The sequence below is a fragment of the Erythrolamprus reginae genome, chromosome 12 (assembly GCF_031021105.1).
Source record: "Erythrolamprus reginae isolate rEryReg1 chromosome 12, rEryReg1.hap1, whole genome shotgun sequence".
Taxonomy (NCBI): Eukaryota; Metazoa; Chordata; class Lepidosauria; order Squamata; family Dipsadidae; genus Erythrolamprus; species Erythrolamprus reginae.
Window position 1 is genome coordinate 1667509 of NC_091961.1, and position 17492 is coordinate 1685000.

The window sequence follows — 17492 nt, forward strand, 5'->3', positions numbered from 1 at the left end:
TTGTTCCAAGGATCTACTACTCTTTCCTTGAAGATCTTCTAATTCCACCCACCACTCAAGCAGGAGACCTTCTATCGTTTCAGACAAACGTCCGTCCATTTTATTCTTGAAAATCCCCCCGACATGAAGCACCCACAACTTCTGGAGGCCAGGCATTTTATTGATTGTTCTGTAAGGAAATTTCTCCTTACATAAGAACCTAAGAACCTAAGAAGAGCCCTGCTGAATCGGGCCAAAGCCCATTGAGTCCGGCATTCTGTGTCCCACAGTGGCCCACCAATTGTCCATGGGGATCTTGAGCAGAAAGAGAAGGCAGAACCCTCCCTTTCCCTTGACCCCCAACAAATGGGACCCAAGGGAATCCTGCCTGCCTCAACCAACATAGAGGTGGCACATGGCATCCGTTTCAATAACCACCGATATACTTGACATCCATGAATCTGTCTAATCCTGCCTTGACGTTATCAAGACTGACAGCTGTCACAACCTCTTCTGGAAGGGAATTCCATCAACCAAGGACCCTCTGGGCGAAGAAATATTTCCCTTTATTTGTCCTCACTTTCCTACCTATGAGCTTTAGGGAGTGGCCCCGTTGTCCTGGTATTGTGGGATAAATAAAATAATTTTTCTCTATCCACCTTTTCTATCCCATGCATGATTTTATACACTTCGATCAAGTCACCCATTCAACGCCATCTTTCAAGGTTGGAGAGACCAAGGCGTTGCAACCTGGTTTCATAAGGGAGGGGCTCCATTTCCTTGATCATTCTTGTCGCCCTCTTTTGCACCGTTTCCAGGTCATATTTCAGGAGATATGAGACCATCTTCCAATATTTGAGGGAGGAGGGGGTCAAGCTATTTTCCAAAGCACCTGAAGGCCAGACAAGGAACAATGGATGGAAACTGAACAAGGAGAGATTCAACCTGGAAATAAGGAGAAATTTCCTGACGGTGAGAACCATCAACCCATGTGTTCTGTCGGGCTCTCTGGTAGAATCCTCCCAAAAGTTCACAGGTACAAATTTTAGACACACACACGTGCGTGGCTGTATCTCCGCATGCGTGGCTGTATCATTAACTCTTGTTCTGAATCCAAGGAGGAGCTAGATAATTGATCTCCTGTCTGCCACGCTCTCCTCCTCCCTGTCACTCATGTCTTCTTGGTCAGAGGAGCCTTCATCAGCAGATTCCACCGGGAGCAAAACAGGCCTGCAGCATGTGGATGTCTCCCCCACATCCACAGTCCTTGGGGCAGGAGCTGGGCCAGAGCTAACCACAACACCATGGAACAGAAGTTGCCTTCAAAAGTGGTGGGAGCTTCATCCCTGGTGGCTTTCAAGAAGAAATTGGTCAGAAATAGGGTCTCCTGCTTGGGTGGAGAATTGGACTAGATGACCCACAAGGTCCCTTCCAATTCTGCTAATCTATTCTGTTATCTTTTGCTTCTTCTTAGCTACCAAGAAACTTCACATCTGCTTTATTTCACTAGATTCCACCTACACAATGTGCCATATTTTGAGACTGACATTTCTCAGGACTTCAAATTCTCTCTTTTTTCTTGACACAACTTTTTTTTCCCAAAAAATGAAGATGCTTTTGCTGCATAATTCTCAAATAATGTCAGCTAGCATTGTCTTTTCTTAACCAATCGCAGTCGCTCGCTCTATTTCAGGCAAGGCAACGTTCAGCCTCCAAATGTGAATAATATGCATGGGGGTTTTTTTGCAGCCAGTTTGGGAAATGAAGTTAATAACAGTGGCACGGTGTTCAGCTCGCTTGCTTTGCTTCGACTTAGCTTCCTACATCAAACATCAAATTTAGGACTCCTTTGTTTGCGTCTCCTAAAATAACTGTACCTTTTTTTCTTCTCTTCTGTCAAATGCTGGAGGATATAAAAATGGGAAGGGCAACTAAACTTAGAACTGCAAGAACTAAGATGAAGCAAACAAAAGAGAGAGAGAGAGAAACCGGGATACATATTTGGAGCGAAGTGACTTATACAATTGGTTATACAATTCGAGGTTTCAGATTATACAATTCGACAGTCCAGTTTCTGGTGCCTGAAACGGTTTTTCAGCAGGAATTGGGCAGGAAAACCAATGGAAAACAGGCTCAAAACAGAGCAGTTAGAACAGAAGAGAGTAAGTTGTAAGGGACCTTGGAGGTCTTCTAGTCCAACCCCAGGGAAGGGCTAACCAAAGGTACCATTTGTCTGAAGTAGTGTAGGGTTTCCTGCCTAAGCAGGGGGTTGGACTAGAAGACCTCCAAGGTCCCTTCTAACTCTGTTGTTGTTATTATTGTTAATTAATCCCCTCCTCAAGCAGGAGATCCTACACCACTTTAGACAAATAGTTATCCAACGTCTTCTGTAAGACACCTTACAAAATAATACTATAGAGGGATATAGCATTGCTTCCAGCTGTACGGATTCAGCTCCAGTGATCTTAGAAGCCGATGTCTTAGAAGAACTTGAAAGATTAAAGATAAATAAGGCAATGGGTCCAGATGGCATCCACCCCAGAGTTCTTAAAGAACTCAGATCTGTCATTGCTAACCCCCTGACTGATTTGTTTAACCAATCCCTGTTAACAGGAGATGTTCCTGAGGATTGGAGAATGGCCAGTGTTGTGCCTATCCACAAGAAGGGCAGTAGAGAAGAAGCTGGTAACTACAGGCCAGTTAGCTTGACATCAGTTGTAGTTAAAATGATGGAGACTACTCAAAAAGAGGATAAATCAGCATCTAAAAAACAATAACTTATTGGACCCAAATCAGCATGGCTTTACTGAAGGCAAATCGTGTCAGACTAATCTCATTGAGTTCTTTGACTATGTCACAAAGGTGTTGGATCAAGGTGGTGCCGTGGATATTGCCTACCTGGACTTCAGCAAAGCCTTTGATACGGTTCCACATAAAGAGCTGATAGATAAATTAGTGAAGATTGGACTTAATCCCTGGATAGTTCAATGGATTTGCAGCTGGCTGAAGCGTAGACATCAGAGAGTTATTGTTAACGGCGAGTATTCAGAGCAGAGACAGGTTACAAGCGGTGTGCCACAAGGGTCTGTTCTGGGTCCTATTCTTTTTAATATGTTTGTGAGTGACATAGGGGAAGGTTTGGTAGGGAAGGTTTGCCTATTTGCCGATGACTCTAAAGTGTGCAATAGGGTTGATATTCCTGGAGGCGTCTGTAATATGGTAAATGATTTAGCGTTACTAGATAAATGGTCAAAGCAATGGAAACTGCAGTTTAATGTTTCCAAATGTAAAATAATGCACTTGGGGAAAGGGAATCCTAAATCTGAGTATTGCATTGGCAGTTCTGTGTTAGCAAAAACTTCAGAAGAGAAGGATTTAGGGGTAGTGATTTCTGACAGTCTCAAAATGGGTGAGCAGTGTGGTCGGGCGGTAGGAAAGGCAAGTAGGATGCTTGGCTGCATAGCTAGAGGTATAACAAGCAGGAAGAGGGAGATTATGATCCCGCTATATAGAATGCTGGTGAGACCACATTTGGAGTACTGTGTTCAGTTCTGGAGACCTCACCTACAAAAAGATATTGACAAAATTGAACGGGTCCAAAGACGGGCTACAAGAATGGTGGAAGGTCTTAAGCATAAAACGTATCAGGAAAGACTTAATGAACTCAATCTGTATAGTCTGGAAGACAGAAGGAAAAGGGGGGACATGATCGAAGCATTTAAATATGTCAAAGGGTTAAATAAGGTCCAGGAGGGAAGTGTTTTTAATAGGAAAGTGAACACAAGAACAAGGGGACACAATCTGAAGTTAGTTGGGGGAAAGATCAAAGGCAACATGAGAAAATATTATTTCACTGAAAGAGTAGTAGATGCTTGGAACAAACTTCCAGCAGACGTGGTTGGTAAATCCACAGTAACCGAATGTAAACATGCCTGGGATAAACATAGATCCATTGTAAGATAAAATACAGGAAATAGTAAAAGGGCAGACTAGATGGACCATGTGGTCTTTTTCTGCCGTCAGTCTTCTATGTTTCTATGTTTCTTAAAAACTTCCAGTGTCGGAGCATTTACAACTTCTGGAGGAAAGCTGTCCCATGGATTAATTGTTCACTATCAGGAAATTCCTCCTTAGTTCTAAATTGCTTCTCTCCTTGCTGAGTTTCCACTGGTTGCTTCTTGTTCTACCCTCAGGTGCTTTGGAAAATAGCTTGACTCCTTCTTCTCTGTAGAACACTGCTATCATGTCTCCCCTGGTCCTTCTTTTCATTAAATTAGTCGTACTCAGTTCCTGCAGCTGTTCTTCCTATGTTTTAGCCTTCAGTCCTCTAATCCAGTGTTTCCCAACCTTGGCAACTTTGAAGATATTTGGATTTCAACTCCCAGAATTCCCCAGCCAGGGAATTCTGGGAGTTGAAGTCCAGATATCTTCAAGTTGGCAAGATTGGAAAACACTGCTCTCATCTTCTTTGTTGCTCTTCTCTGCACTCTTCTAGAGTCTCCACATCCTTTTTGCATCGTGGTGACCAAAACTGAATGCCGGATTCCAAATGTGGCCTTGCCAAGGCCTTATAAAGTGGTATTAACTCTTCACGTGATGTTGATAGGTAGCTAGTTTGTTCTTGTGAAGCCAGCAAAATAGCTTGTAAGAAGATCCGGAGTTTGGACATATAGGCAGTCCATGGTCTCATTTTCTGAGTTAAAAAATGCGGGAGCTTGATCCATGGAGGTTTGCATGGCGAGGTTGTTGTTGCGAGAGTTCGAGCTCCTTCGTCGCCAGTGTTGTCAGGACACACGAGACTGTTGATGTTCTTCAGTGCTTTATTAGTACCAGGGAACTGAAACAGGATCATACACCAACTACGCTAAATCCCAGCAAAGGAAACGGCCGCTCCGTTGCCTTATTTATAGTCCTAGAAAACGCGGCAAAAATAACAGACAGACGCTTAATTTTGGTGGCAGTATTCAGCTTGCTGTGCGGGAACCACTCAGAATAATTCTTTTATTTGAACCAAGAACGTAGCAGGTGGCCTGTGACCTCTTCTCTCTTCCTCCCTAGGATGAGAACAAGGAAGCCGATGGCAGCCTTCTGGGGGACCCTGTGGAAACCCCTCCCGGGAAGAAAGAGAGCGTGAAATGGCACAAACCACGGCTCACACGCAAAGCGCTGATGAAATGTTGCTTGGTGAAATGGATCCTTTCCAGCACCGCCCCACAGGGGTCAGGTGAGTGATGAGGCATCATGGGGCGGGGAGTTCCATAGGTCGAAGTCCTCTTGTGGTGGAGAGTTCTGCAAGTTGCAGATTCTAGAGTGGGCCGAACAAGTTTCCCCGTCTTGTCTTGAGTGACGGTTGTCTGTGGCGAGGGTGATTGTGGAATTAGTCCTGAAGTCTGGCTGGCTGGGGAATTCTGGGAAATAAGACCAGCGACCGATTAGGTCCCACAGAGTGGGCCTTCTCCGGGTCCCATCAACTAAACAATGTCGGTTGGCGGGCCCCAGGGGAAGAGCCTTCTCTGTGGCGGCCCTGACTCTCTGGAACCAGCTCCCCCCAGAGATTAGAACTGCCCCTACCCTCCTTGCCTTTCGCAAACTCCTTAAAACCCACCTTTGTCGTCAGGCATGGGGGAACTGAGATATCTCCCCCGGGCCTATATAATTTATGTATGGTATGTTTGTAGGTATGTCTGCTTAAAAATGGGTTTTTTTTAACTACTGTATTTTAAATTTTAAATTGTAAATTATTAGATTTGTCAGGAACTGTTTTTATTGTGTTGTGAGCCGCCCCGAGTCTACGGAGAGGGGCGGCATACAAATCTAATAAATAATAATAATAAATAATAATAAAGTCCACTCGTTTCCAAGTTGCAAAGATATTTATGAAAGGTTTACTTACTCATTTGCCTTCTCAGAGATATTAATTCTATTTGTGTCCCGTACTGTTCAATAACATAGATAAATATTGTAGCTACTGGTATCTTTCCACTCATTTATTTACTTATTTATATATATATATTTGTCAGACAATTATAGGATGGAGAAGGGCGGCATACAAATCTAATAAATAATAATAATAAATAATAATAAAGTCCACTCGTTTCCAAGTTGCAAAGAAATTTATGACAGGTTTACTTACTCATTTGCCTTCTCAGAGATATTAATTCTATTTGTGCCCCCTACTGTTCAATAACATAGATAAATATTGTAGCTACTGGTATCTTTCCACTCATTTATTTACTTATTTATATATATATTTGTCAGACAATTATAGGATGGAGAAGGACGGTATACAAATCTAATAAATTATTATTATTATTATTGCAGACCTCTTAGAAAAGGGGAGAGGTCAATTGTAGATAATCTAAGATTAAAGGTTTGGGGGTTAGGAATAGAAACCGCAAAGTCAGGCAGGGCATTCCAGGCCTTGATCACTCTATTGCGGAAGTCGCATTTTTTGCAGTCTAGTTTAGAGCAGTTGACATTTAGTTTAAATCTGTTACGTGCTTGTTTCATGGATTTCATGGATATTTCAAAATAATGCCCCGGTTAAACTGAGGTTATGCAGCCAAGGAGGTTCAGGGCGTGAGAGGAGAAAGGAGCTCCCTTGCAGGACTGGATACCCAAGAAAGCTCTTTTAATTTCTATCTTTGGATGAAAAGAAAGGTAAAAAAACCCCTTTAAAATTATTATTGGATGACTGGCTCCCTCTAGTGGAAAAGGTCTGACTTTAATTTATGGCCTGGAGAACTACGGTACCGTTTTTCCCGTGTATTTCTTAGCAAAGGGTTTTATTGGAACCAGGAAGCTCACATATTTCATCCGGGGAGGCAAAGCCTGCCTGTCTCGTGTGGGAGTGGGCTGCAATTTAAAGAGGCTAAATTTAGCCGCTTTCCCCAACAACTTTCCTCCTGGTTTGGATCCACCGTTCTCAGCTGGAAAAATCTGGGGTCTTTGATGCTCATCGTTAAAGAAGAGACGAGACCCAGCTGCGTCACAAACTAGGCCACCCTTGTTCCCACCCGTCTTTTCTTATGGGTCATCTTGGTTTTGGCCTCTCAGATTTTGGGAGCCCTGGTGAATTCCCCCCCTATTCAGTTTGTCTGCAAACAAAACCTCAGACCTCCATTTGAATTAGAAGCAAATTCTCTTGAAAAGGTCTCAGGAGGGGTCTGTGTATGGCTCAGAGGAGGAAGGGACCAGTAGGCGAAACCATTTTACTGTTTCATACAGCGGTGAAATCTCCTTCCCTACCGGTTCGGAGGTGTGTGCTTAGATCGATAGATAGATAGATAGATAGATAGATAGATAGATAGATAGATAGATAGATAGATAGATAGATAGATAGATAGACAGAGAAATAGGTAGATAGAGAGATAGAGAGAGACAGACAGAGAGACAGAGAGAGAGAGAGAGAGAGAGGAGAGAGAGAAAGAGTTGGATGGATGGATGGATGGATAGATTAGATAGATAGATAGACAGACAGACAGACAGATAGATAGACAGATAGACAGACAGACAGACAGAGATAGATAGATAGAGAGAGGGAGAGAGATAGATAGATAGAGAGATAGAGAGATAGAGAGAGAGTTGGATGGATGGATAGATTAGATTGATAGAGAGATAGATAAGGGGAGAGAGAGAGTGTGTGTGCGTATGTATGTATGTATGTATGTATGTATGTATGTATGTATGTATATATGTATATATGTATATATGACGGTCTTGGTACATTCGGGTTTCTTCCCATGTAGGATTTGGAAATTTCTGGCGACGTTTCGACGAGGTCTCACTCGTCATCTTCAGGCTGGTGCTTCTGTCCTTGTTCTAGGGCGAACACCCTTGTCCTAGAACAAGGACAGAAGCACCAGCCTGAAGATGACGAGTGGGACTTCGTCGAAACGTTGCCAGAAATTTCCAAATCCTCCACGGGAAGAAACCCGAATATACCAAGACCGTCATACCTGTACCTGTGAAAATCTACGAAAACAAATATGTATATATGTATCTGTATAAATCACATGTTTCTGCTGAATTTTTAAAATTAAGGGAAACTAGAATAGCACTGTGACGCTCCTCCAATATACCAGGGTTATCCGACAGAAAAAACAAAACACACACACACACATATAGATAGATAGAAAGATAGAGAGAGAGAGAGTGAGAGAGAGGAAAAAAAATAGATAGATGATAGATAGATAGATAGATAGATAGATAGATAGATAGAGAAGATAGATTGATAGATGATAAAATAGACAGATGATAGATGATAAGGGAGGAGAGAGATAGAGATTCGATGGTCCAATTTTATTTCCATTCTTTTCTTTCTCAACTGGCCCTTGAATTTGTTCTCCGTTCCTTTTCATCTCGAGTCCGTCTTTAATTCTTGGGGAACTTGACACTGCAATTCCAGGCTGGCAATTCTTCAGGAGAAGAGAGAGAACTAGCTATACAAATGCTTGTTCCTGCACCTGGGAGGTGTTTTTTTTTTTTTAAACTGATAATGTTGTCAGCTGGAGAGATAAATGGTGTATTTTGTTTGGACACCCAGTGAAAAGTGGATGTAATATTTCTTGGCCGGCTGCCTCGAGAACATTGTCGGGAAAAAAATAGAAAGCAACGTTGCTAGAATGACAAGTTGTAAATTAACCGCATCCACCCAGGATTGTGCCTTTGGCAGTGCTTAGTCTCTGCTAAAAAGGGAATTTAAAAAGGGATGACAACTCCTGGGCCATTGGGTGGATGAGTGGCAGGTGCTTCTGGGAGCTGACTTCTACCTTTGGCCTGAAAATGGACAGGATGCTGTCAGGATTAGCACTCTTAGGTGATATTTCATTGTATTTCCATATAAGGTAAAGTAGAATACAAAGCATATTAATGCTGAGTCATTGGGTGTGAACTATAATCTGATTGGGCCAAAGCATTATAAGATGCAAACCAACTTCAACACTCTTTTTGTCTGCTGCTGTTTTTGCTCTTGATGGTGGTGATTGTAAGTTGGCTGGCTGGAGCAGTTTGAGCATGAGTTAAATATTGAGTGGAGTAGTATTAGTGATGTGAAGAAACCTGATTGGTTTAGTATCTACTAGAAACCTGGATTGGTTGAATATCTACTAGAAACCTGGATTGGTTGAGTATCTACTAGAAACCTGGATTGGTTGAGTATCTACTTGTAGCCTGGATTGGTTGAATATCTACTAGAAACCTGGATTGGTTGAGTATCTACTAGAAACCTGGATTGATTGAGTGTCTACTAGAAACCTGGATTGGTTGAGTATCTGCTAGAAACCTGGATTGGTTGAGTATCTACTAGAAACCTGGATTGGTTGAGTATCTACTAGAAACCTGGATTGGTTGAGTATCTACTAGAAACCTGGATTGGTTGAGTATCTACTAGAAACCTGGATTGGTTGAGTATCTACTAGAAACCTGGATTGGTTGAGTATCTACTTGTAGCCTGGATTGGTTGAGTATCTACTTGTAGCCTGAATTGGTTGAGTATCTACTAGAAACCTGGATTGGTTGAGTATCTACTTGTAGCCTGGATTGGTTGAGTATCTACTTGTAGCCTGGATTGGCTGAGTATCTACTAGAAACCTGGATTGGTTGAGTATCTCCTTGTAACCTGGATTGGTTGAGTATCTCCTTGTAACCTGGATTGGTTGAGTATCTCCTTGTAACCTGGATTGGTTGAGTATCTACTAGAAACCTGGATTGGTTGAGTATCTACTAGAAACCTGGATTGGTTGAGTATCTACTAGAAACCTGGATTGGTTGAGTATCTACTGGTAACCTGGATAGGTTGAGTATCTCCTTGTAGGTAAGCTGAATATAGCTAAAGTAAAGTTCATGTATATAGAAGACTGAAGCAGAAGATATTTTGCACTGAAGCGTAAAACTATTGTTGTCTACAAACGTGTCATCATCATTTATCTGGTTCACTAATTGCCACAATATATTCTGGTATCTTATCTAGTCCTCCTGTGTTACTCTGCATATATATCCGGAGAGATGCATGGTTTTTATTCTCACCTTTAGCTGTGGGACTGGATGAGTGGGGGGGCAAAGTGGACACTTTTGCAAGCTCCACAGTTGAGGGCACCAGCCGTGGAAAGTGCTGAGTTCGTGGCCGAGGCAGAGCGGCGAACCCAGTTCACGTGGAGTGAATCAACGTGATGGAAAAATCAATGGGGCAAGTGAGCTATTGCCAGAGTTCATCTGGGTATGCAAATTGCGCCTCCCAGGCATGACCGGGGACGCGAGCAAAGAGGCTGCCCAAAGAATACGCAAATATATTTCCTATATTAAGGTTTACAGATTACCATATTTTTGGGAGCATAAGAGGACATAAATAGGGAAAAAATCTACTTACCAGGTATTCATCTGGCCAGCGTCCTTAGTCTGGTCAGCTTCAGCACAATATTTTATCCCCTGGTTAGGGCTTTAGAAAAAGCTTATTCAGAGAGAGTAACAATGAAAGGGCTTGCAAGCCAGTAAGAGCTGGAAACATCGTTAGCATCTCGTTAGGGCTGGAAAAAAACATCTAGGAGCAAGTTAGAGCAATGAAAAAACCCTGCAAAGACTTAGGGCTTGGAAACCATTCTTTGCAGAGAGTAACAACGAAAGAGCTTGCAAGCCGGTAAGAGCTGGGAACATTGTTAGTACCTGGAAACATTCAGAACAAGTAAAGCAATGGAAAAAAAAACCCTACAAAGACAGAGTTTGGAAAACATTCTTCGCAGAGAGTAACAATGAAAGAGCTTGCAAGTTGTTGAGCACTGGGAACATCATTAGCACCTGGTTAGGGCTGGAAAGAAACATTTGGAGCAATTTAGACCAATGGGAAAAACTACAAAGACTTTGGGCTTGGAAAACATTCTTTGCAGAGAGAAACAATGAAAGAGCCTGCAAGGTAAGAGATGGGAAGATCGTTAGCAGCTGGTTAGGGCTGAAAAAAAGCTACATTCAGAGTATCCGATGCACCCAAATTGTCAGCCTCATTTAGGGAGGAAAAGGGTGTGTCTTATACTCCAAAGAATACGGTAAATAAAATGTTTAAATGTGACCAAAATCTTTATTTAACATAATCAAATACAGACTTGCATATAATTTTCAGACAGTGTTTCTCAAATTTCCTGCTGAGGTGGAGTCTCTTACTCAGAGGGGGGGCTCTGGCGAATTCTTTAGATAATGTTGCGTTGCACACAAGGGCCGAGACTTCTCTCCAATGGATGCAAAAACATCAAAGGATTTTATGCAACACACAGAATAACAGAGTGGGAAGGGACCTTGGAGGTCTTCTAGTCCAACCCACTGCTTGACTATTTCGGACAAGTGACTATCCAGTCCCTATTGAAAACCTCCAGTGAGGAGCACCCACAATTTCTGGAGGCAATTGATTGATTATCAGGAAATTTCTCCTTAATGCTATGTAGTATTCCTTTGGGAAGGTCTAAGGTCAAATGGTTGGGCATGCCCAGATGTGATCCAAACCAACCTATGGGTGTTCAGTTCACATTATGCTGTTGGCATAAGTTAGCATGAGTTTTGAACCCAAGGCTTTGAAAACACGGAGCTCTGGGTAGGCCTGCAGGCCTGGGGAAATTCTAGCCTGGGGAAATTTTAATTTGTAGAAAAATAGAGATAATGTAATCTTAGTTATTTTAATATTAGATTTGTCATATGCTGTTTTATTATTGTTGTTAGCCGCCCCGAGTCTACAGAGAGGGGCAGCATACAAATCAAATCAAATCAATCAATCAATCAATCAATCAACAATAAATCAAGGGGACACAATGTGAAGTTAGTTGGGGGAAAGATCAAAAGCAACGTGAGAAAATATTATTTCACTGAAAGAGTAGTAGATCCTTGGAACAAACTTCCAGCAGACATGGTTGGTCAAACCACAGGAACTGAATTTAAACATGCCTGGGATAAACATCGATCCCTCCTAAGATAAAATACAGGAAATAGTATAAGGGCAGACTAGATGGACCATGAGGTCTTTTTCTGCCGTCAGTCTTCTATGTTTCTATGTTTCTATCTGAGGTTAGTTGGGGGAAAGATCAGAAGCAACGTGAGAAAATATTATTTGACTGAAAGAGGAGTAGATGCTTGGAGCAAACTTCCAGCAGACGTGGTAGATAAATCCACAGTAACTGAATAGAAACATGCCTGGGATAAACATAGATCCATTGTAAGATAAAATACAGGAAATAGTATAAGGGCAGACTAGATGGACCATGAGGTCTTTTTCTGCCGTCAGTCTTCTATGTTTCTATGTTTCTAATATTCCCATAAGAAAGCTGGCTGGGAAGAAGTTAGAATTGCTTGATGGATTGATTGATGGATCCATGGATTGATGCATTTGCTCCTGGAATAAAGTTGGCTTCTTTCACTCCTATGATGGTTTCTGTTTATCTTTGAACCCTTCCCCATTCTACACTTCTAAAAACCCAATTTAGTTTTATATTTATTACAAATTCCTGGGAACTTTTGAGGGGCAGAAACTCGGAGAGTTCCCAAAAATATAACCAAAACTTTTGCATTTAGAAGCTGGTGGGAACAGACCGAATGGTGATGAATAAGCATGAAAGTTGTCTAAAACTTTTAGAACACAGAACAGAAACTCTGAGTTGTGGCAGCATTTGAAGGGAAAATTAAAAGAGGGGAAAAAAACACACGTTTATTTGAATTCAGCCAATTTTTCTAGCCCTAAAACGTTGCCTCTTCGACAGGAGCTCCGGCAACTTTTATTAGCTCTGATTTGATTTTTATTGTCGGGTGATTGCTGCTTAAACTAACCTGCTTAAATCCAGCGACTATATTTAGTGCTGCATGGTCAATCGTGAAAGATGACAAACTCTGGTACAAAGCGTACGGATCGTTTTATGTGTGATGGGCATTTTTGTTTGCTAACAATAAAATCCATAAAAGTCATTAATGCATGCCGGACGTTCATCTAGGAGAAGACAAGGAGAAGGGACGGGCTGTTGGTGGAATAAGAGCCGAGAGAAAGCTCTCCACTCAAGATGCTACTCCATCCAGACTGCAAAGGCAAATTTCACTGTTACTCTCTCTCTGAATAAGGTTTTTTTAAAGCCCTAACCAGGGGATAAAAGAATGTGCTGAAACTGACCAGACTAAAGACACTGGCCAGATGAATACCCGGTAAGCAGAGTCTTTTCCCTGTTTTCCTCCCCCAAAATTAAGGTGCGTCCTCCTCGATCCACAACTGACATTGGAACATCATCTTTCGGCTGTGGCGAGGGGGGCGTTTGCCCAGGTTCGCCTGGTGCACCAGTTGCGGCCCTATTTGGATCGGGAGTCATTGCTCACAGTCACTCATGCCCTCATCACCTGGAGGTTTGATTACTGCAACGCTCTCTACATGGGGTGACCTCTGAAAAGTGTTCGGAAACTTCAGATCGTGCAGAACGCAGCCGCGAGAGCCATCGTGGGGCTTCCAAGATTCGCCCACGTTTCTTCAACACTCCGTGGCTTGGCTGCCGATCAGTTTCCGGTCACCATTCAAAGTGTTGGTCATGACCTTTAAAGCCCTACATGGCATTGGACCAGATTACCTCCGGAACCGCCTGCTACCGCACGAATCCCAGCGATCAATAAGGTCCCACAGAGTTGGCCTTCTCCGGGTCCCGTCAACTAAACAATGTCGTTTGACGGGCCCCAGGGGAAGAGCCTTCTCTGTGGCGGCCCCGGCCCTCTGGAACCAACTCCCACCAGAGATTAGAACTGCCCCCACCCTCCCTGTCTTTCGTAAACTACTCAAGACTCATTTATACCGCCAGGCATGGGGGAGTTGAGATATTCCTTCCCCCTAGGCCATTACAAGTTATGCACGGTATGTTTGTCTGTATGTTTGGTTTTATAATAGGAGTTTTTAGTTATTTTTATTATTGGATTGTACCTGTTGTGTTTATTATTGTTGTTAGCCGCCCCGAGTCTGCGGAGAGGGGCGGCATACAAATCCAATAAATTATTATTATTATTATACTCTGAAAAATACGGTATATTCCATCCATCAATCTTGGCTTGACATGACGGGCTCTTCCCTCCCTCCCTCCCTCCCTCCCTCATTCATTTCCCAATAGCTGCCACCCCCCCTCCAAATAAAATCGATCCACTCTCAAAATCATCAGATTCAGCACATTGGTTTATTTTTATTCTATTTCTCCCCACCTCCTTCATGTGCCAGCACCAAATGTAACGTTGATACAAGTTTTGGCTTCCAGAAAACCTCACATAACCCCTGAAGGCTGGACGGGAGGAGTTGTTACACCCTAGAAAAACTCCACCTCGCCATTTCAGGGGTATTTGATCCTCCTAAGGTGAATGCCGGTTCCACCTCTGGATGCTCGGCGACTCCAGGAATCTTAGGGAGTTCAGGGAGGGAGGACTGGGCAGCGTTGGTGTGGCCGAAAAGGGGGAATATAACAGAATGGAATATAACAGAATATATCAGAGCTGGAAGAGACCTAAACGCTATTGCTATTCCTTCCCCCCTCCCTCCCTCCCTCCCTTCCTTTTCCTTCCTTCCTTCCATCCTTCCAAGGTAGATCAAAAGAGCACCCAGATTGTTGGGGGCAAGAGGCTGATTCTGTAAACCGCTTTGAGAGGGCTGTAAAAGCAGTAGGAAGTGGTAGATAAGTCTAAATGCTAATGCTAAGGCTATTTGCAGTCAAGAGAGGGAATAGAGGATTTTATGTTACACATCTGCAAATGACCGGAGAGTGGGATGTTCAGGGTGGGTGGGAGGTGTTTCTCTCTCAGTTGTGTGTGTTTGTGTGTTTGTGTCTGTGTAGAGGTCAATGGGCCTATCCTCCCCTTCCGACTTCAATCTATTCCCCCCGATCTGGAGCCCAGTGTAGCCACTGCTGTTTATTACCTTTCTGTACATTAAATGCCAAGGGACACACACAACTGAACACAGCAAGCCCCATAAACTCGGCTAAATACCCTGAAAGTGGGCAGAGAGGAGGAGGCACCCGTGAGGGATGAAGAAGACCTGCTTAGTCACGGCTGATGAAAAAGAGCCTCTGGGGACTCTCAGTCATTCATGGCTCTAATTGTGTCCAAGGCAGAACGTGAACAGTCCTTCCCTGCAGGGCTGGGCCCGCCTGCCCTTCCCTGGCGGTTTGGGGGGGGGGAGAGGCCTTGGGTAGCCTCCAGCAGCCCCCCCCTCTACCTCCCCTCCTCTGCATCTATTGACCCCTGCTGCCCCCCCCCAGGCCTTTGCTTCATGGAGTGCTGCTGGGCTGGACCCCCTCTGGGCTCCCTTGCAAGGGAGCCCCTGCACCCCCAGGTCGCTTAAACAGGCCCCTTGATGGCATATTAGGAGGAAGCAGATAGCCTGGCCTTGGGCTCAGCAGAAGGGTGTTTTCCTTGGGATTCTTTCTTTCTTTCTTTCTCCTCCCTTTTCCTGACTCCCTCCCTCTTTCTTTCTCCTTTCTCCCTCCCGTCCTGCCTCCCTCCCTCTTTCTTTCTTTCTTTCTTTCTTTCTCCCTTCTCCCTTTTCCTGCCTCCCTCCCTCTTTCTTTCTCCTTTCTCCCTCCCATCCTTCCTCTTTCTTTCTTTCTTTCTTTCTTTCTTTCCTTCTTTCTTTCCTTCCTTCTTTCTTTCTTTTCTTTCTTTCTCCCTTCTCCCTTTTCCTCCTTCTCTCCCTCTTTCTTTCTCCTTTCTCCCTCCCGTCCTTCTTCTTTCTTTCTTTCTTTCGTTCTTTTTCCTTCCTTTCTTCCTCCCTCCCTCCCTCCTGTTGTGGTTGGCTGTGAGCCTTCTCAGCCCCGACCAACTGTAGACAGAGATGTTTCAGGCCCTGCGCTGGCTGGCACCGTCTCGGTGGGTGGGCAGTCGGGACGATTACCGAAGCCCTTAATTATCTCATCTGTTAATTTCTCGCAGCCAGCCAAAGGGCTCTTCCAGGCGGGAGACGCCAGGCCCGGCCTCCTCCTCCTCCCCAAATGCGCCCACTGCTTTCCTGGCAGCCGCCCCACACGGGCAGAGCATCCGAAACAGCCTCCCGCTCGGTTTCCAAAGGGCTTTAAAATCCGACCTCTTCCATGCTGCTTTTTACCCTTCGATGGCTGCGTCATTCTTCTCCAGATCTTTGTATCGAGATCTTTGCACACCTAAAAAAAGAGATGGATAAAATTGAAGGGGTCCAAAGATGGGCGACAAAAATGGTGGAAGGTCTTAAGCATCAAACTGACCAGGAAAGACTTCATGAACTCCATCTGTAGAGTCTGGAGAACAGAAGGGAAAGGGGGGACACGATCGAAACATTTAAATATGTGAAAGGGTTAAATAAGGTTCAGGAAGGAAGTGTTTTTCATAGGAAAGAACAAGGGGACACAATCTGAGGTTAGTTGGGGGAAAGATCAGAAGCAACATGCGAAAATATGATTTGACTGAAAGAGTAGTAGATGCTTGGAACAAACTTCCAGCAGATGTGGTTGGTAAATCCACAGTCACTGACTTTAAACATGCCTGGGATAAACATAGATCCATCCTCAGATAAAATACAGGAATAGTATAAGGGCAGACAAGATGGACCAGGAGGCCTTTTTCTGCCGTCAATAGAAACATAGAAACATAGAAGTCTGACGGCAGAAAAAGACCTCATGGTCCATCTAGTCTGCCCTTATACTATTTTCTGTATTTTATCTTAGGATGGATCTATGTTTATCCCAGGCATGCTTAAATTCAGTTACTGTGGATTTATCTACCACATCTGCTGGAAGTTTGTTCCAAGGATCTACTACTCTTTCAGTAAAATAATATTTTCTCATGTTGCTTTTGATCTTTCCCCCAACTAACTTCAGATTGTGTCCCCTTGTTCTTGTGTTCACTTTCCTATTAAAAACACTTCCCTCCTGGACCTTATTTAACCCTTTAATATATTTAAATGTTTCGATCATGTCCCCCCTTTTCCTTCTGTCCTCCAGACTATACAGATTGAGTTCATGAAGTCTTTCCTGATACGTTTTATGCTTAAGACCTTCCACCATTCTTGTAGCCCGTCTTTGGACCCGTTCAATTTTGTCAGTATCTTTTTGTAGGTGAGGTCTCCAGAACTGAACACAGTATTCCAAATGGGGTCTCACCAGCATTCTATATAGTGGGATCATAATCTCCCTCTTCCTGCTTGTTATACCTCTAGCTATGCAGCCAAGCATCCTACTTGCTTTCCCTACCGCCTGACTGCACTGTTCACCCATTTTGAGACTGTCAGAAATCACTACCCCTAAATCCTTTTCTTTTGAAGTATTTGCCAACACTGAACTGCCAATACAATACTCAGATTGAGGATTCCTTTTCCCCAAGTGCATTATTTTACATTTGGAAACATTAAACTGCAGTTTCCATTGCTTAGACCATTTATCTAGTAAAGCTAAATCATTTACCATATTACAGACGCCTCCAGGAATATCAACCCTATTGCACACTTTAGAGTCATCGGCAAATAGGCAAACCTTCCCTACCAAACCTTCCCCTATGTCACT

At 43.4% G+C, this 17492-nt stretch overlaps 1 protein-coding gene across 2 annotated transcripts in view; it reads left to right on the forward strand.

Moving 5' to 3' along the window:
* Positions 1-5043: 5043 nt before the first annotated feature.
* Positions 5044-17492, forward strand: part of KCNIP3 (potassium voltage-gated channel interacting protein 3) — a 40837-nt gene continuing 28388 nt past the window's right edge. Inside the window, exon 1 of one of the 2 annotated variants that reach the window (XM_070765963.1) lies at positions 5044-5203. In XM_070765963.1, coding sequence (XP_070622064.1) covers positions 5149-5203 — 55 coding nt within the window. In that variant the 5' untranslated portion in view covers positions 5044-5148. Of the gene's footprint in view, positions 5204-8712; positions 8798-17492 lie in introns of those variants that run through there. The other variant, XM_070765962.1, reaches the window with a different exon arrangement.